The sequence below is a fragment of the Cygnus olor genome, chromosome 3 (assembly GCF_009769625.2).
Source record: "Cygnus olor isolate bCygOlo1 chromosome 3, bCygOlo1.pri.v2, whole genome shotgun sequence".
NCBI classification, from domain to species: Eukaryota; Metazoa; Chordata; class Aves; order Anseriformes; family Anatidae; genus Cygnus; species Cygnus olor.
This window is the reverse complement of record NC_049171.1, coordinates 65,117,237-65,137,539: the sequence shown is the minus strand read 5'-3', so window position 1 is coordinate 65,137,539 and position 20,303 is coordinate 65,117,237. Positions and strand designations below refer to the sequence as shown.

The following is a 20,303-nucleotide window of genomic DNA, read 5'->3' as shown; positions in this document are numbered from 1 at the left end:
AGAATTGTTTCTAATGATGCTTGAGGTTGTCATCTAATTGCATACACTCTGCTTTGTGACACAAAAAAGTAAAATCTCAGGAACTGATAATACTGAAACTTTTTGAATGGCTGAAAACAGCCGGCTTCAGAGGAAACCAGTAAGAAATTTGAGTGCTTGATATCTTTAAAATTCAGAAGTCAATTGAAAGATACATAGGGAGGTATACACTTTATCTCATAATTGATCAGAGTTCTTATCTTTTCCTTGAATCAAATCCAGTGAAAACTGTACATTCTCCAGAGGGTGAAATCTCATTTTGAGTAGTGATCCAATACAGAGCTCGCCCTAAGTGGGGAAAAATGCACTCTAATACAGCAAAGGATAGAAATGTAAAAATATGTGGATTATTATGCAAATTTGCTCACTTACCTGCAGTCAAAAGGAACTTGGAAATGTAAATGAGCATTGGTGATGTGTTTGTGGTTTGTATTTTTTTTTTCTTTTTCCTGAAGCAGAGATACTGTCCTCTGCTGGAGCCCTGTCAGCATTACATATGACAAGACTGATTGGAAATGACAAAGCCTGTGTCCTCCTGTAACCCTTCTGTAACTATCACCTTCTAGGTAACGCTCGGCTGCACTTTCTGGTCCTGGTGACAGGCTGTTCGTCGGTGGGAAAAATCCTGGACGCTGAAGTTTACAAAATTACTGCAACAGATTTCTGTCCTCTCCAGGAAGAAACAAAGGAAGAGGAGCGTGTTACTGCCTTGAAGAAAATACTGAACTCTGGGATGTTCTATTTCTCCTGGCCTAATGCAGGCTCAAACTTTGACCTGACTGTGCGAGCTCAGAAGCAGGGTGATAACCACTATGAATCTGGTAACTCGTTCTTCTGGTTAGTACTGCATGTTTGTACCAAAGTCTTCCGTCAGCCCCATCTGTATGTTATTGGTCAAAGGTCCTCAGAGAGAAATGAACATGTGTATTCCAGGTGTGCCACCTTTCATTTCATTGTCATGTCACTTTACGGGGCCTGTGGCCTTACTGAATTCATGGTAAAACAGTGTCAAAAAAGTAATTTCCATTTAATTAAAATTAATCTGACAGTGAAATGCAATTCTAATAACTGGATTTTTTGTGTTTTTAAGAAGGAAACACGAGATTTCTTGTTCACACTACAGAAATGTTTCTCTGTGTGTTAAGAATAGTTTCCCTTGTGGTAATAATTTACTTTAAAAGTTATCTAACAGTAACCTGCACTTGAACTGTTCATAAATCACATCACCTGTAGACATATATTTTTTATTTTTTAAAATATTTTTTAAAGTGTATGAGTTTAAAGTCTGCATTTCAATCTTTCAATACTGTGCCCTAGTTTTGTGTTGGAAGCATCAATATTAATATGTTTGCAGCTCAGTGTAAAAGTATGTTACACAGAAGGAAACTCCAGTGATCCACTGCTTTGCAATTCTTACTTTCTTGTGCTTACAAAGCAAAGTAAAAGCATTTCTTGTAAATATTAGTTGAGTGGAAAGGAAAACACAACTGCTGGGTTTTGTCTCTGTTAGGTGGGTTCCCCATTAAAGTAATTCAGTTTGTTTGCTTTACAAGTTCTGGCAGGTTTGTTTGTTTGTTTATTTTAAACAAAAAGCTACGCAGGAAACAGAGCTGTACTGGAAACAAATGAGTGCTGTATGGTGTAGGTGGGAAATAACTGCCCAAGTTTAATGTGGGTGTACTGCTAGAATGTGTGATATGTCTTGTGGCCCAAAGTAGGTGAATATCAAATTGTCAAAAAAGTTCATAATGGGTGATAAATAAACATGAGAGGAACAGTTCAGTCAGGCTAAATAGTCCTTCTGCCCTTCTCTTACAAATGGTAAGATACAGAGTTTTGAGTTTCACTCAGAAGGGAGATAAATAAAAACTTGCTTTCAGCTGTGCTAATTACGCATTCCTCTCAAAACGCTCTGGAAGCACGTCAAGTCTGACATGTGGCACAAACGAGCTGTGTTCCAGTGTAGAATCTCCTAAGGTGACAATGTCTCTTCATAAAAAAAGCAACTGTCTTACCTGTCCCATCTTTTGAAATGTTTCATCTTGGAAGATAAGTGTTTGACCTTCTCTTTGCTGCTTCTGACTAATCTAGCAGTACCCCGTGAAGAGGTTCCACTTTGCTGTGTGTTGTAGAGCAGGCACGAATGGTGACAACGTCACATTTAGGGCAAAAAGGTGTTCCAAAGAAAATTGATTGTGAGGCATTTATGTGATATGGGGAATGTTAAACTGAACAGCAGATTGTTGGAAAAAGCAAACAGTGGGATAAATGGTTATATGATGAAAAGCTTCAGACAGCCTTAATTATAAGCAATGCAACCTGTCTGTTAAATGAACTGCAACAACAACAAAAAAATCTACTGGAATTTGTCTGTGTCCTCACTGGGACTTGCTCTTTGAATAGAGCTAGGAAAAGGAGCTGGTAGAGATAACAAAAATCGTTTTAGAGTTGCTTTTTTTAGTTACAGATTTAGTTTAAAAATACAGGATTGACTTGCACCGTCAGAGAAATGCTGTACTCTAGAAGAACAATACTTCAGGGGTTTTCCAAAGATATAATAACTCTTGTATAGATCTGCTGTTGAGCAATAAATGATCATAAGAGGGATTTTCTTGGCCCTCATCTGTGACTAAAGTCACATTTTGAAAAATGAGATGAGGAATAAGTCATAATAGAAGAGACCAGCATCACTGTTAACCAGCATGATGGGTTTCTTGGGTTGTTGATTTTAAAATAATTTGAAGGTTAAAACAGACATTCTTCTTAATTTCAATGGCACTTTTTGTGACATCTGGAGTTAAAAGAGACAATGTTTGCATAAGCTGAATTATAAGGCAGAGGGGCAAAGAGAGCAGTTTGGCAGTAGCTGAGCTATTAAAATTTGCCACACTCTTTTCATTGTAGCAGTTCACAAACATTTCCTACTGATATTTCTTCATTTCAGATGAGGTATAACTGCAACAGAAAAGGGGTCACAAAAACTTGCTTAAATTAGTGATTGTTGTGGGATGGGACCCATGCCTGTTGGTCTTATTTTATTGAGTACACCATATATGTCTTGTTGAATTTTACAGGAACCAACTACTGCATGTCCCCTTCAAACACTACCAGGTGAACTGCTCTGACTGGTTGCTGAAAGTGATCTGTGGTGTAGTGGACGTTCGCACTGTTTACGCTTCCCACAAGAAGGCAAAAGCCTGCCTTATCTCTCGGATCAGCTGTGAGCGAGCTGGTGCCCGGTTTCACATTCGAGGGGTCAGTGATGATGGACATGTGTCTAACTTCGTTGAGACAGAGCAGGTAAGCAAATGTATCCAATAGCCTTGAATAATTCACTCCACTCTAGTTTAGCTGGGACAGGGTTTCCAACAAGAATTAAAGGAGTTCAGCATTTTTTTTCCCCAAGAATATTTAAAATATTATTACACAACAGATCTATTTATGCCCATAAAGCATTTCTTTGCAATCTGTTCTTTTTGTGTATTTCTGGCCTTTCCATGCACAGTGTTTTCATTCATACTTTTGAATTTTTCCTGAATGTGAAAGTCACGGCCATTTGATATTGTGGTGAAATATAAACATGGGTTTTTGAATTACTCAGAGAGCTGTGGGTGTTAATTCATGTGAAACCAACATGTGTAACAAGAAGGGTCTTGATTACAAGAGACTTGCTTAGAAGTATCAGTCATGAGGCCCATGTGTTACACAAATGAGTGTTTTGAAAGCTATTCCAGAATAAACGTTGTGCTTTTATACATTCTATGTATGTTTTAAAGTATTGTTTTACTAAAATTCGTCATGCTTCCCATGCTAGAGGACATTGGATAAATGTTCTCCCTGTGCTCAGATATATCATACTAGTCAGGAGAAAGCTGCCCAGAGAAGGAGCTGTGTAAAGTCATCTTCGGCCAGTAAAGAAAACAGAGAAAAAACACAGTCTTCTCACAGTCGGGCAAATTCCAGTGCAACTCATTTTGGAATGGACTTTGCTTTATATGCCCCTTTAATTTGTGGGTTAATTCTCTCCAGAGAGAGATGATATGGTGCAGGTTTTGTAAATTTTTGGTAGAAACTTTATTTCCAGATGAGGCTGAAATATATGGGTGAAATACATTCAGCAGGCTCACTTGATGGACAAAGCAAAGCAAAATAACACAGAGGCTGTTGGTTTTACTGTACATGGTTTAGCTTTCTACTTTGAAAATGAACAAAAAGCACTGGACCCTGGAGAATCTGAAATCTTTTGTGCCAGCTGAAATGAGTGGTTTCCTTTTTGAATGGAAACAGAAATTACTAGCAGTCAGAGCCATCATATTTAATATACAGAAATAGATGTCTCCATAAATGGAATAGATAAATGGCTGGTAGGAGTTCTCAACAAAGGGCAAGGATTTCGTAAAATTTAGTTGTTTTCAGTGTCTTCTGGGCAGCTCTACAAAACCGTGTACGTAGCATAACATATTTTTCTATACGTATGTGCCTACATATGCACATACAGGTACAATTGAAGTGGATTACTTAGGGGAGGGTGGTGAAACCTCTCTACATGACACAGTTGAGTGTGGCATAGAGCTTCTTAAGCTAGCTGTGTCTTTACTTGTTCCAGGAGAGTTAGAGCTGTGTCACTGTAGGACTGTCTGATTGCTGAGGGTGACGACCTGCCTCCAAAGTGTCCCTCCTGGAGCACTAGTGTTTCCTCATGGCATTGAGTGAATGTAGCAGCTCACGCAGTTCTGTCATTTATATATCCCTTCTTTTCCTGCTTTGCCTGCATTTTCAGTAGGCTGGCCTGGCTGCTTTCTACTTAGTGTTCGGGCTTCCATGACTTGTGCTTTTTGGATGCCAGACTCTTCCCCTGCAGCGTTTGGGTCTCTAATGTCAGCCAGGGAATTCTCTGCTAACAATTCTCTTTTGTGCCTCTGCTCCAAAGATACTTCAAGTTGACTCCTGCAGCATCTACATCTTTTCTAGAAAGTCATTTCAAAACACATTGGGAGGTGCAGATAGGTCTGCTCACCAAAAAGTGGAATTTTCCTCTAGGACTTGGAAACAGAAAAAAGGACGTGTGCCATTTTAACTAATAACTTGGTACAGTCTGCTATTTTAGTTGAGTGCCTTCTCACGAGCATTAGTGCAAAGTGCATTACTCAGGATCTGAAGAATGTTCTCTCACTGAAATGCAAAGGAAAGAAAAAGTTAAAGAAGGTTGTCAGCTTTCTTTCAAGTCAGTCTCACGTTTATGGCCCTACAGTTAACAGTTGTCTAATTATAGGAAGTACTTCTGCAGTCCTGCTCACTGGTTGGGTCAAAAGTTGCTCATTCTATTGAATTACATTCTTGGAGTACATTATGTTGCAAATGATTAGCATGAAAAGTAAGTTGGCCTTTGCATCACAGCAGAAACCCTGAGGATTGGCTCCTGGTGAAAGGCAAAACAGCACTTGGTTGCTAATGCTTCCCTTCGCTGGGGCTGGGTCAGATTCTTCACAGGAGCTGCTGTGCTTTGTTCCAGTTCAGCCAGGGGCTGCTGTGAGGTGGGAGGACTGAAGGCTTTTGAGCATTGCAACTGGTTAAGAAAAAGAGCAAGAGTGAAATGGTTGTAGGGTGAACGGCTCGAGTAGGTTGAAAATTATCACAAGGCTTTGCAATTTTAAAGGATTGTGGTTTCGTTTTTTTTTGTTTTTAAAGAAGAAAATAAGTTTGCTGTTGCTAATGGTGATAAACACTAGCTCTACCAAGCTAAGTGTCCTAAGAAAGCAAAGCTGGGCTAACCGCTGGGATGCCTGAGATCTAGTTCAAGCTGGCACCCGCTTAGCTGAGGAAGGAAGAGTCCTAGAATAAACTCTCTCCTACTTTCATAGTAGACTACTGACTAATCGCCTATGAGGTAATATCTTGGCTGAATAACATTTTGTTTCCATTTGCTGCAGCCTCTACAGTATAATGGCATGCTGGCTGTGTGCTTTCATGGATAAATAGCACCCTAGGATTTTGAAAAGCCAGGACTTTTCCCCCCTTTATAGGAATTACTTCTAACATTTTGCTGTTTTTAGAAGAGGGAGAAACAATTAGTCTTATCTCCAGGCAGCTCTTTTATGCATGGATGGTATGCTTTTGTCTCCCACTGAGTTAGCCTTGTGGCATTTTAGCTCTGCAATGAGTCATTTTTTTGTGGGCTCACTTAACTGCTGTGACTCAGTGTTTGAGAAGAAGGGGGAAAAAGTTAAATATCTCACTTCACTTTTGCTTTTCAAAATAAAACACCAAAAGAAAGAAAACCAACAACCCTCTACCAGTGGATCTCTTGGATATTTGATCATTTGGCTTGCTTCTTTACAAAGAAAAAAGAAAGAAAAAAAAAGTAGGAAAGACAAAAATAAAACATGAAGGGAGGGCTTTTTGGAAATCCCTGTAATGTGTACTTCCAACTTTGTTGCCAGTATTTAGAAAGGGCTGCCATTCTATTACAAAGTGCAGTGTTGCAGATAATCCTCAAGTAAAGTTTTAAAATCAGTCAGGTGCCCAGTGATAACTTAAACAATAAATTTTTGCTTTGTTCATGTTTGAGAGGTACCCGCTGACAACAAAGTTTTCTTTGCCAGGATTTCTCCTTTCCCATCACCTCCCCTATCAATCTGCTGAGTTGAGACTGTATCACATTCTTTGAATTCTTCTCTGCTGATAACGTTGAGAAGAAGGCATGCTTTCCTCACTTAGTTTTGTGCCTGTCACTGTTTACATTTCACCTCCTTCCCCAGTTATCCTCCAAAGAGTGGGGGTAAACTCTTAATATCTTAGCGTATGACGTAAGGGGAACAACTCCAATTTAACAAAAATTAATGAATGGTTTCATTTGTTCTCCCCTTCATGGAACTGTTTAATGAAGCATTTAAAATGGAAACCTTGACAGACATCAAAAAGAAATGCCATGAATTTGGGTTAACCCTCCCTTTATACCAGTTTGAGAAAAAATGTTGGACACTGATTAAGAAAAATGATCCCTGTTTCACAATAACTCTTAGACCATGTTGGATAGCTCTCCAGGAGAGGAATGGATGCAATCATGTGGTTAATTTATTTTCTGGATCCAGTATTACTGTGGCCCCAGGCAGGACAAAGAAGATTATTTTGGCAAGTATATCATTGGATCCTGTGGTCTGAGTTAAAGGGGCTCATGGAGAGGTATGTTTAGGCCATCTGTTATCCATGCTCTTTGTGAGTTGTGTGGCAGAGCTGGAGATCTCAGTAACAGCCATGCAAGTATGTGTTTTGTCTGTGTCCCTTGAATATGTGACGAATTCTGCCTCTGGAAGTTGTGATTGGATAATTATTTCCTTCTAATGAAGCTGAGTGAGAGATAGAGGTTGGTGAATAAATTACCCTGAGCAATGAATAGGAGCAGTACACTGGGATTAGAACAACAGCTAGATGAAATAGCTGTCTGCTTCTTGGTCAAAGCCAATAAGCAGTACCTGTACATGAAGCGTGAGCTTTCACTGTGTACCAGCAGAGGTGCTTGGATCAGAGGGGTGAGGTCTGCCCCTATACCACTGAATATAAAGGGTGAGAAACTTGTCCTCCTGAGTCATCAGCACCCTTTAGAGTCAGAGGAAGAAGCCACAAAAAGAATCTTAAGATGGTAGGAGTCAAAAGAAACACATGGCAATTTCTAACACCACAGGTCAGAGGACAGGGAATTTGTCCTCAAGGCAAAGAGGTCCTCCACATGGGCTAAGTATCCAGTTGCTATTATGTTGTCTGATTGGAAACTGCAGGAGACATGTCTGAAAATAAATCCATCCAGCTAAATGGATTGGATTGTTCTGTGGCCCAGGCCCATTGAGATCAATGAAGCAGTCCTCCTTCAGTGTTTTGAGGTTTTGATAAGAATGAACATTCTCCCTGGGACAGGTAGGCAACAGCTTGCTGTCATTTTGGAGGTAAGACAAAAGATAAGATTCCACAACTGAGTAGTTCTTTGAAGCCTAAGGACAAAGGCATAACATTAGCAATATGTATCAACCCTAATGACAAAGTGTTGTTCAAAATATAGGTGATTGTTGTTGAATGGGTAGAGGAAAACCCATGTGATCTTCTTGGATGTATTTTATGTCCATGACTTAAGGAAAATTGAGGACATGAAAATTCTGGAAATAAACTGTTGTTTAAGAAGGAATAGTTTCTTTTCTTAAAGCACTGTTCATCTTTTGTGTAGTGCCTTAGAATAAGAGAAATGGATTTGCTAGGGCACAGGGCAACAAAGTCGAAACTAGAATGACAAAAAATGCAAGACAGATATGTGCTTGTAGAAAACACGACATTGTGAATGATCAAGAGTTAGAAGAATAAGATAAAACAAATTCTGTACTTATCCATACATAAATGCTAGAATTGCATAAGCAACAAAGTTGGAATCTTTTATTTATAAGTGTAATTATAACCTGGATATGTTATCAGTGCTAATTTAAGAGTTTAAAAATTTGTTTTATTATAGTGTATATAGGTGTTAAGACAATGTCTGTTCCTGAACTGGGAAGCCTTCTTAATCTTGGTCTTTGAACCTGCTCAGTTAGGACGTCTACTGGGAGGAAGGTTCTTGCCACTGTTATTGTTAGGGCCAAGGGGCATGCATAGCAGAACGCAGTGTCAAGATCAGGGGTCGAGTTCCTTGTGGTAGTGACTGAAGGATAATGGATATTGCTGAAATTCAGAGAAGGTTTGCACAGTTGTAATGCCTAATAAAATGTTTACAGTCTGTTTAGGAAGGAGTGACTTGCAAAAATAGTGTTATCCTCCCACTCATTTAAAAAAATACTAGGTCTTTTTCCAACTCGCTGGCAGCTTTGAAGAAAATAATTTTGGATTCATCTGGGTCACGAGAATGAGGTGAGAGAATTGTGAAAGACCACAGAATTGCTCCAGAGAACAGAATGAAAAAAAAAAAAAAGTGCTAATGTGGAGAACTTTCTTGTGAGTGATCTGTAGTGAGGAGGCCATGCTCCCAGTTCAAAAACCTCATCTGAATTTCTAAAAGCTACATGTTAATGTGCATAAATATCTTTTTTTTTTTAAATGCCTTATCATCATAGAGGAGTTCTATATTAGACCTCATCCTGACAGAGGACCTCACATCCATCACATTAGGTTGCGGGCATCGTGTTTTTACGTGACAGAAATGATCCACACATAGTTTGAATAATTTTTTTTTCAGTTCTCCAGTGGACAGCTTAATAGAGAAGAAAACAGAAGACTTAATGGGTGAGAAACAGTGAACAGAAAACATGAATAATAATAGAAACAAACATCTATTAAATCTGACAATGTTGAATCATTGGTAAATGGAACTATGAGCAGAATATAAATTCTATTAATGCAGAAAAGGAGAAATGTTTGGTCAGTATTTTTCTTCTGTATTTGGCGTAAAGAAGGCAGGATATATACTCATGGTCTATAAACTGTGATGAAATACTTGCCACTTAAAGTATAGCTCAGGAAGATGTTAAACTTCAGGTATTAAAATTAGAATTATTATTATTTTAATCAGTAGGTCTAGAGAATTTGGAGCTGAGACTTTAAAAAGAGCTGGCCAAAGAGATATTTGAGCTGTCAAGTTTTCAGTTAGTTATGGAAGCCGGGATGCTCCAGAAGACAGTAAGGAAGCTGATCCTCTGTGGTAAGCTGTTTGAGTGGCCAGATTGTACTTCATGTGAAGCTTTGTCTGTAGTCATCATCAAGTGTTAAGATTTTGTTTCAACTCATCACTAAGGTGATTATTGTCAAATTTTGAAGTGAGCCAGTCTTATCTCTTCTTTGTATAGATTCAAGACCAGATCCTTGCTTAGTATGAGTCAGGAAAATGCTGGGGCTGTCAGCGGAGTGACACAAATTTGCTTTGCCTTAGAGTTGTCTCCTGAGGGTCCGTGACTGCGCATGAAAAGATGATTCAGTGTTTAGAAGTCACTGACTCACCTTGTGACAGCCTGTTGCAGTGAGGAAATGAAGAGGAAGCAGGTGGGCCTGCTCGCTCCTCCAGCAGTCCAGCTGCAGGATGGTCATGGGGCCAGGAGCTGGGCTTGATGATCCTTGTGGGTCTCTTCCAGCTCCGGATGTTCCAGGATTCTTTGATTCTGTTATCTCTTCTGAGCACAGAAATGCAAAGAAAGAGTGTTGCCATGGTAATTACTTCTTGCATTCAGGTACGGGCAATTTTAAAAATTTTTTATCGTGAGAGTGTGTTTTAGACCCGTATTTCTGAAGCTGCGAGACCTCACCAGGAGGCTTCTGTCAGCAACAAATTAATATGAAGCACCTGCCCTCTCTTCCAGGAGTTGTAGGAGGATGAGATGCAACATAGAAGGGTTCTTAATTCCTTGGTGTGAGGTGGAAAACATACAATTTTGCAGTACATCTGGGCTAGATGTCATTCGAACATGAACTGTGTCCTTGGCAAAGCCACTTAAAACTTTCATCTTAGTGAAATGGAGGTAATTGTGAGTGCTCTGCAAAAATATTGTAACTGTTGGCAAAATGTCTAAATACCTACCTCTCTGATGTAGGTATATGCTTCTTTTCACATGTGCAGCTTTAGAAAGTGTACACTGCTGGTGAGGTCAAGGTCGGGGTTCAGGTAAATGAAGGCGCTTCACTTGAGCCACCCAACCAGAATGCCTAGTGGCAAATCCCAAAGCACAAGCCGCAGTAAAGCGGTATGGTAACCCATTTTCATGTTCTTTTCTATTTTGGGGGTTACCAGCCAGCTGGCAGCTGTTCTGCTAAATGATGTGATGAAGTTAGAGAAGCAGCTACCTGGGTGACCTGTATGGATACCATGCCTCCCTGGGGCTGCAGAAGACTCGCCGTGATGCAGGAGATAACAGAGATGTGTATCATGCGTATCGTGTGTCGCATGTGGAAAACAGCCAGGATTCCACTGCTAAGTATAGGCCAGGAGAGAGAGCCAGGCTTTGCACAGTTGCTCTGTGGTTATACCCTGTCTGAAGATAGTACCTTTTGTGCTAAGTTAACATATAATGCAATGCTTTGCTTGGGGGCGGCAGAGGGGGAAGGTAAAGGGGAAATTGGTCTTTGTACTTCACGTGAATTTGATTAGAAATCAGTTCGTTAGCTGTGGTCATAAAAAATATAAAGGGAGAGGTTGAATTCTGGTCTGGGAATGAAATGGAGAGTTTGGAGCCTTTCACTGTAAACCTTGTTGAAGAGAAATAGATCACATACTGTTCACTGTATCTCGGGATGGGAGTGGCGAAGCTGCTGGTTTCACTGAGATTTGTTTGGGCACTCTGACATGCATGACATGCAGTGAAATAAGAAATAGTAAATAAAGCAAGGGATAAGCTTATCCCACACCTGACATTACCCATCACCGGTCACAAGGAGCAATGACATTTTGCAGTTAAATTTTTTGAGAGAGACAGAGGGAGACTATGTCCTGGTCTTCCCGAGCCTCTTCACCGGTAGATCAAATCCATCTTCATTGTGGCTGAAAGATCCCTTCCACATTGCCAGTGGTGGTGTTTCAAATTCTCTCTTATTTCCGGTGAGTAGTGAATTGAGTCTGCTGTGATGACATGAAAGCAAATACGTTGTGCTTTGTTCCACTGTGTGTGAGACTATGGAAAAGTGTCTGAGCGGTAAGGGGATACAGTGAGATAGACTGTTTACTTTTTTCACCCTTCGTGTTCAGTGTCTTAAACTGTCATTTGATGAAGGAGACACAGACTGATAGCTCTAACTGGAGAACTCCTTCCATTTATTTTATTTTTTTCAGACAATTTACTTGGATGATGATGTCTCTTCCTTTGTGCAGATCAGAGGTTCTGTTCCACTGTTTTGGGAGCAACCAGGGCTGCAGGTAAACAAATAAATCAAAAAGCCTACCTTGCTTACCTCTCTTGCTACTTATAATTTAGAAGTTCCATAAAATTTGTGTACTTTTTAAAATGAGATGCAGAGCTCATTCTTTGAAAATGCTGAACTATTTCTTTTCAGGTTTACTTTGTAGGAAATTGTTCATGTTTAGATAAACAGGAAAAAAAAAAACAACAGGCAAATAGTTGTAGTTATTGAGGTTTAACATTTAATGTGTTTGTGTGCCTCTGCAGGAAAGTCTATGTAAGGGACTGTGTCCTGATGTCCTAAACTGAAGGTTGCAGCAATGCCTTTATAATGTTTTTTATTTGATTTGGAATAACCTTTCATTATGAAATGCCTGGTTAGCAGGAACATTATGCCATCTCATGATACTGACCTGCAGAATAAAACTGGAGTCTCTATCAATACCAGGAGCACTTTGACTTCAAATAAAGTATAATGTTGGGATGGTGTGTTTGCTAGATTTTGATCATACAGTAGTGATGATCTGATCTTCTGCAAGGCAAAGTTGTAGCGTTTCATCAGGAGATAAATGCATCAACCGTAGCAGGTTACATGTGTGTTATAGTTTATAACCAGTTAAAAGCTCAAATAAGAGTCATCCTAGCATGGTTCACGTTCTCTGAGCAGAGGGATGAGCAACTAGACTGAGTACGCACATATATGCATATGTGTTAGTGGAGAGAAGATGTTATAAAACTTTTTTTTTTTTTAGATTCTTCAAAGATCATTTGATACTTTTTTATCATTAAATCTAGCACCTAAGAACCATTCAGGACTACTGGATTTAGTACAAAAGAAAGATGACTGTGTTCCCTCTGTTAGCAGCATCCAGGGCAATACATTTTTATAAAGGTGGTTTGTCCCTGTGATTGTGCACGCTTCCTTCCCATGTTGTAGCTGTATCCAGCACTGTTGTTCTCTGTGTTATGAAGCCATAGAGTTTTTTCCCCAAATATTTTTGGCTAGTGTACAGCATCTTTGGTTAAACAGAATTTTCAACTTTTTAGCAAGGACATGATCTGCATTTTTGCTTAATCTGGATTAGAATATGCAGCTTTCATTTATGTTGGTGAATACTAGTAACTCTTACTCCTTGGATGTGAGTGTGCTGGCACTGGTGGTGAATATGGTGGTGAAGAATTGCATAAACCAACCTCATGAAAAATAAAGAAAGATGATGGTGTACAGGAAACAATACATGATCTTAAAAACAATTAGCAGTGTAGATTGATGGTACGGGATTTTAACCATCAAGTTTTCAAAGGACTGTTCCGATAATTTTTAGTTTCTGTAAATAACAAAACAATGAAATAACTCAGTACACACAGTCCATGGAAATGACATAACTGCAGCCTTTTCTGATGAGTGAAGGGCAGGAAGAGTGCTGGGCACACAGCATATTCGTGTGATACGGTGTGGGATATTTGCTAGAGGAAGTTGGCAAGGGGATATGATTTATTTGGCCATGAAAAAGATGTGTAGATATCCCTTTGCTTAATCATGTTTTCACTTGTAATTGTAAATGTTGTTGTCTAATAAAAGCTGTGGCTTTTGTGTTAAGTGTATTATATGTGTGGGTGTGTGGAGTCTGTTAGGGGTATCTGGTGCTGTTAAAGAAATGTTTTCTCTGAAGGAAAAAGGGAGACATCTAGTGATTTAGGACTTCAGCAAATTTCTCTCTTTTCTTTCCATTATTTTATTTAGGTGGGTTCTCATCATCTAAGGCTTAACAGAGGTCTGGAAGCTAATGCTCCTGCCTTTGACAGGTAAGCTTCATGCAGCTTTGGCAATAACACAGCAACCTGGTATTTAACCAAGATTCCACAACTTCGTGCCTTCCTAGTAAATCCTTAGAGATGTGAAACATCCCTTATATGATGTAGCCAATCTCCCAGGTGTTGCAGGATTATGTAGGTTTATTTATTGACTTATTTTTATGCATTTTCTTTTCCTCTTTCAATGCTAATTGAAACAATTTGGTCTCCTACCTTCTTTCTGAAAAACCTGAGAAATGCTGAGTGGTACGAAAAAGAAAGGTCTGTGTAACCCTTTGTAACATTTCAACAAATGTGAATTTACATTTACAGTACACAGAGCATGTGTTCTTCTTTACCCCTGTAACCCAGACAGTTAAAAATTAAACACTGCTTCCGAACCATTCAGGATTTGCTTTTCTCACTGTTGTACTGCTACACAGAAATAACAGCATGTTATTCTCTAACCAGTGTTGCGTGATGTTGTCATGCTGATGGTCTGCTTTACCCAGAGACTGGCTTGTAAACCTTTTTAAGTCATTAAGACTGCATGGCAGCTGGAAACCATAAAAAAATCCATCTGTCAGCATGATTTCTTGGAATATCTGACTGAAATGCTGTCCTTTAAGGGCAAACTCCCATGGACATCAGTGAAAACGTTGCCTGAAGGATTTGGCCTCTTGGAAAATTTTGACTTGTAAGTGCCAGGTCATGTGATTCATTTCTGTTTTGTTCTGGTTTTGGCAAACGAGTTCTTATGTCCAAGCTAAAAAGTGCTTTTAGGTGAGTCCTCTTAATTCCATGGCTCCATGTACTGCAACTTTTACCAAACATGACCTCAGTAACTGTTAATAGTTTTGCAGCACGGAAGGACCCCAAACAGGGACTGCAGCTAAACGGTCTGTGTACCATAGCAGTCCCTGCTCCAAAGGGACTTAGTCCAGATTCTGAAAGCTCTTTAAGACTCATAAATCCTATTGAATTCAAATGTGTTTGAGGCTCATGATCTTGCTGTCACCCGGTGCCATGTTAAGTTGCTTTGCCAGTTTCCTGAATCTTCATTGTAGAGGTTTGCATTCTGCAGCAGAGGTAATTCGTGTAAAAAGAAAACAGTAACTTGTTAGCATCCTCTTTGTGCTTCCCCACAAATTGGGAGTACCTCAGCAAGGAACAACTCTGTAACACCATTTAGCTCAGAGTATCTGATCTCTGTGACCTCAATGCAACTGGTGAATTAGTTTCTTCCAAGAAACATGAGCGTGAGGATCAGCTCACACTATTCTTTCTTCTCCTTGTACTCAGAAAAGCCTCTAGTTTAGGTGAAGTTAAGAATCTCTCTGCTTACAGAACTGCAAAAGACAGTTCTTTGGAAATGGACAAAGAACAAGCAACTACTTATATGGAAACAGGCACCGAGACTTAGCCTGCTACAGTGTGTTAGAGTGGGTTTAGCCTGTTAAATTTTCCTATCTGATAGGTTAATGTGTTGAGAAGGCACTGTGAGAAGCGAATGGTAATCTTGTTAGTGGATCTTTTTTCGTCCCCTCTTCCCGATAAACCCTTGGGGAGTTCTTCTCATAGTACTCAAGCAGATGACCTGAGTGTCAGCAGTTTTGGTCTTCAGAAATAACGTAAGTGGAGAAACAGGATCCTATGGTGGGATCCGAGGTGTGCAAATGTGCAGGAAGAGTTGGTATGCAGAGAACTAGCTGCAGAACCAGAAGCACAAACAACACCAGAAAATACATTTACCGTGTTTCTTGAAACATATGCTGCTAACTTTTTCTTTAATTTCTCCATTTCCATGGTTAGTGTGGCTTATTTCTGGTTATAGGATTTAAAGATGCATGCCATAAGATGTGTACTTGCTGACTTTCTGACATTTGGCTGTTCCTTGTCGCTTTGCAGCATGTAATAGCTTTTTATTTGTGTGAGATATTTTATTTTTCTTGTCTATTCTTATCCGTCTTCCTCTTAATTATTGCTGTGGTGGTAGTATGTGGCATAAGAGGTCTTTAAGATCTTACTGTTTATTAATAAACTAGCACAGCTCCTGTAGCACAGGCATACCAACTTGAAAAGAATGTATTGAGGGGAGAATGGGTGTCTCTGTATCTGGCTAAAAACTCTCGACTTGCAAGTCCCTAAATGTCAGGCTTTGAGAGGCTGGCGATACGTGCCAGATGAAATATCACTTTATACTTGTCCTGTTTGTGTTTGTCCTGAAGGATCTGGACCGGGCCACTTGGCTAAAGGGACCTTTGGTCTGATCCACTGTAGCAGTACTTATGTTTAATAACATTCCTCCATAATTAAAAGTAAGCTGCAAGTGACTATCTCAGGGTTGCAGTAGCTCAGAAATACTTGAGCCCTGTCACCTATGACATGTTTGCACCTCTGTGGTCATGACACTGGAGTCCTAGACCCCATTGCTGCCACTGGCTCTTTGTTGGCTCATCCCTAAGATGCAGGACAATTCCTGCTGTAATATGTTTTCCTCTCTGGTTGTCTTTCCTGTGCAGCCTCCAGGCTGAGAGCCAAGAGGTGGGTGCACGCAAGGACAGTGTCAAAGCTAACAGTGGCATAAGAGATCTGGGGCCTGCTTTCTAAGATGCTTCTTTATTTATAGCACAAAGTACCATGTTCCTTAATTTCATACTTGCACAACTTGCACTTTAATAATTGATTGCAAGGAAACTGAGGAAGATGTCCATAGCTGCTGGGGCTGAAACCTGCTAGATGGAACAACCAGTGATCTCTCATTCTGTGGTTTGAAAAAGTTAGCAGGCAATGTTACATAGTTTTGTTCTGTATGTTCTGTGCTTACTATGGTTACTTTTGCTGTAGGCATATGATGCTTCTGAAGGAGCAATATGGAAAACAAGTGATTGTTAACCTATTGGGAAGCAGAGGAGGAGAGGAGGTGCTTAACAGAGCTTTCAAGGTAAAAGCAATGATTTTTTTTTCTTTTTGGTTTTTTTTTGGTTAAACTGCTGACTTCTTGAGCCTCCATGTTCTGTTCCCTTTCTGGACAAGTACATGATGAATACTACACCTGAAGAAATTGTGTTGTCTCTTTATTAGATATTAGATACAGGAGAATGATGCTTTATAGCCTCAGGGGCTTGATTTCCAGCACTGTCTTCTTGCTTATTTCCTCATATCTTTATACACTCTCTCTTCAACCAGGCTATTTTTAAAGAAAAAAAAAAAAGCCCTATATATCCTAAGAAGTAGTGCATGTTTGGAAAAATGAATTGTGGTCAGCTTTGTCATAGTATGTAGTCACCAATGCAGTGACCTGTAGTCAGGTGCCTCATGAGATTGTCAGAACTGGCATTGGGACGGGTTGCCCAGGGAGTTGGTGGCGTCACCATCCCTGGGGGTGTTCAAGGAAAGGCTGGACCTGGTGCTTAGGGACATGGTTTAGTGGGTGATATTGGTGGTAGGGGGATGGTTGGACCAGATGATCTTGGAGGTCTTTTCCAACCTTAATGATTCTGTGATTCTATGAACTGCTTTGGGACCAGTCCCTGACCCTGGCTTACTAAGAGGAAGCTCTGATTGTAATGGCAAACAGCTATCCAGTACTGGTTGTGATGGGAATTAACTGCCACAGCACCAGCTCACAGCCTGGTGTATATTGAGAGAGATTTTCCTTCCCCCTAAATGTCCCTAGGCACAACTAATACCTGAAAGCATCTGGGTTGTCTTTTCAGGATGTCAAGCATTGTAGAATTAAAGCTGCACTGAATTTTAGTGCAGGATGGCCAGATTTTAAAAAACAATGTGTGCTTGAAGCTAGGGATTGTCACTCAGTAGGATTTGTGCAAGTGCACAGCTGCCTGCATCTGCCCGGAGGCTGATGGCGGTCTGCCTCCAAAGTGCCTAATTGCTTTAGAAGTCAGGCCTACATGCTTTGAAGTATATCTTACAAAGAATAATACGAAGAATGTTTTACGTACACACCTGTAGTAAGTGTTACACGTATATATCATTGGTAAAGACTGGTAAAACAGATCTGAGTTCAAATGTTTACTCTGTGAAATTAAGCGAAATGAAAATTCTTGTTAAATAATAATTACTGTTTGTTTTACCTCTCTATTGGAATAATGTGCTTGAGGCAAGGAGCGTTTTAATGGCCGTTTTTCTGTGTGACCCTTTCTTCCTCCTCCAAAAGAGCGGGTAGGAATCACCAGCTTCGCCAGTAGAAAATGACACAATCAAGGTGTCCCCCTGTATGGAATATGGCCACATACGGTGACTGAGTAAGCGAGCCAGTGAGGAAGGTACAGAAATGAAGTCAGGTCCTAGCTTCTGATTGCAGCTTTTTACTGAATTTTTGCTTGACACAGCTAAGCCTCTAAACCCTATTGGTTTTGTTCTCTTTAAAATAGTTTTTATAGTTTATTTTGGAAAAACATTGGAATTTAGTGGTAAGAGATGATAAGTAAGAAGTTGAAATAACTATAAAGATACAAACCTGACATTTCTTGTAAATTTAATACCAATATTTTATCAAATATTTTAGTTCTTGAAAACAGTGTTCTGGTCAGTATCATACAACCTGAAATTAAGTCAGAAATAGGACATTTCTGGAGTAAACACCTTGCATTCACTCATTTCCTTTAAATAAAGATCTGGTTTAACTAAATTGTTAAACTTTATCCCTGTTTAAAAAAAAGAAAGTACTTTCTTGGATGAAAGGGGTTGGATTGACAGCATTGGAAAGTGAAGATTTGTACCAACTGAATCCAACCGACTCTTAGTTTTGTCTTTACCTTTGTGATTTAATAAATGAATGATTAGAAAGAATATGTAGTTTTTAGTTTGATTTTAAAGGGCTCAGATTAAAAATAAAGAAATTATAGGGAAATGACCAGGAATTAAAACTTTTCTTCTTTCCTGTCATTAGTTTATTTCGTTGTTTCTCCATCTTCCCTTGGGTGCTTGTACTCTTCTCCCAATGGTTGCTGCAATCTTAACATGTCTTATCTGAGTTGCTTCAAAATATCAAAATATTCTTGTAATTACTGACACTGCTACTGGGTTCACATGATCAGAATGCCTGCACTACCATTAGGTTATGCAACAGAAGCAAATAAAAAATTGGAAATCACCAGCTTAACTTCAGCTGTTACACAAATCAGCTGTTACCAGGCCAGAAATCGATAGTGTTCCCAGTAATGCTGTTCTTCTCACAAACATCACCCATAACAGATGTAATTATGCTTACAGTAAAAGCACTGCTGTAGCGTACACCATGATTTACACTGAGGCAGTGGGTAAATGCCATTGTCAAGTGCATCGCCGGTGGCTCTAACAGCAAGTTGGGGTGTTGACAGAAATGAAACAGATACCAAGTGTTTTGACTTTTGTAATAGTGTAATGAAGTATATTTTACATTTTCCTCTCCAGACATCACACAGCACCTTTAGATTTGTTTCTGGAGGGAAGGTTGAAGGGCTAACTTGATACAATTATACCGGTGTAACTGCTGCACCTACACTCTTAACATAATATCAGATGGGTTTTTGTTCAGTTTGTATCACAGCCTAAGTGGAAAAAGCATCCTTCTCTTGAGATGAGAATGTGCAGATGGGAAGGGCGTAGACAAAGGTTTATATAGTTAGAGTTAATATAGCAATTCTCTCTGGCTTTGCCATGAGGAGCAGGATGTGTTATTGTCGTATCTATTACAGATACATTAATGAGATTTGTGGTGATTACGGAAATGCATGTGAGGTCATGGAAATAGGAGATGAAATAATGAGGCTATTTGTGTCTCTTCTTTCACTTTTGTGGTTTACCACAAAATTTTATAATATGTTTCCTGGGACATCATTTCTCTCTTATTTCCTCCCCAGCCACACTTCACCTAAATTTAGGGCCACATATTCTTATGTCTCGGCACTTAAGGAATGGTTACAAAATAAACTTGTGCACGGTTATGTTCACGTACCTTAAGAAGCTCTGGACATCCTTCCTATCAGGGCCCTTGTCCTGAGTTGGCCCAGAGCACCACTATTTTTGTATAGACGTAGTAGGCCACTGCTGCAGGGCTGCCACTAGCCAAGGCACAGACAGCAGCAGTTCTGAGGTAAACTTTGCAGCTACAGTTCGAGTTCCCTTGCAGGAAAATTGGGGTCTAACAAACCAGTTTACTTTTGGAAAGGAAACAAATAGGGAACTTTCACTGCTGTTTCCATGTCTGGTATTTCAAACTTGCGAACTTGTCAAAATTAAAGCTGTGGTAAACTGTCTGAGTTTACTAACAATGAAAAGCATGCTGTCATCAATCCTTATGCTGTGGCTTGAACAGGATTTGTTCTTCTTCTTTCAATTTTTAAACAGAAACTGCTATGGGCCTCTTCCCATGCAGCAGACACTCCCATGATAAACTTTGACTACCACCAATTTGCAAAAGGTGGGAAAACTGAAAAACTGGAAAATTTACTGAGGCCTCAACTGAAGTTACACTGGGAAGACTTTGGCATCTTCGCAAAGGGCGAGAATGTAAGTCCACGGTGAGTGTACCCTGCCACTGTGTCTAAGCATAGCCGGGCATCACCCCTCCTAGCCTTCCCTGGTTCATCACTGTGTTTGGACCAGGAA

At 39.8% G+C, this 20,303-nt stretch overlaps 1 protein-coding gene across 5 annotated transcripts in view; it reads left to right on the top strand.

The window, feature by feature from the left end:
- Nucleotides 1-20,303, top strand: part of SYNJ2 (synaptojanin 2) — a 64,635-nt gene that overhangs the window by 16,337 nt on the left and 27,995 nt on the right. For 3 of the 5 annotated variants that reach the window (XM_040553195.1, XM_040553194.1, XM_040553197.1), the window contains exons 3-8: nucleotides 606-876; nucleotides 3,114-3,339; nucleotides 11,828-11,911; nucleotides 13,639-13,700; nucleotides 16,536-16,632; nucleotides 20,043-20,215. In XM_040553195.1, the coding sequence (XP_040409129.1) occupies nucleotides 606-876; nucleotides 3,114-3,339; nucleotides 11,828-11,911; nucleotides 13,639-13,700; nucleotides 16,536-16,632; nucleotides 20,043-20,215 (913 nt within the window). The remainder of the gene's footprint in view (nucleotides 1-605; nucleotides 877-3,113; nucleotides 3,340-11,827; nucleotides 11,912-13,638; nucleotides 13,701-16,535; nucleotides 16,633-20,042; nucleotides 20,216-20,303) is intronic. The other 2 variants (XM_040553196.1, XM_040553198.1) reach the window with 2 other exon arrangements.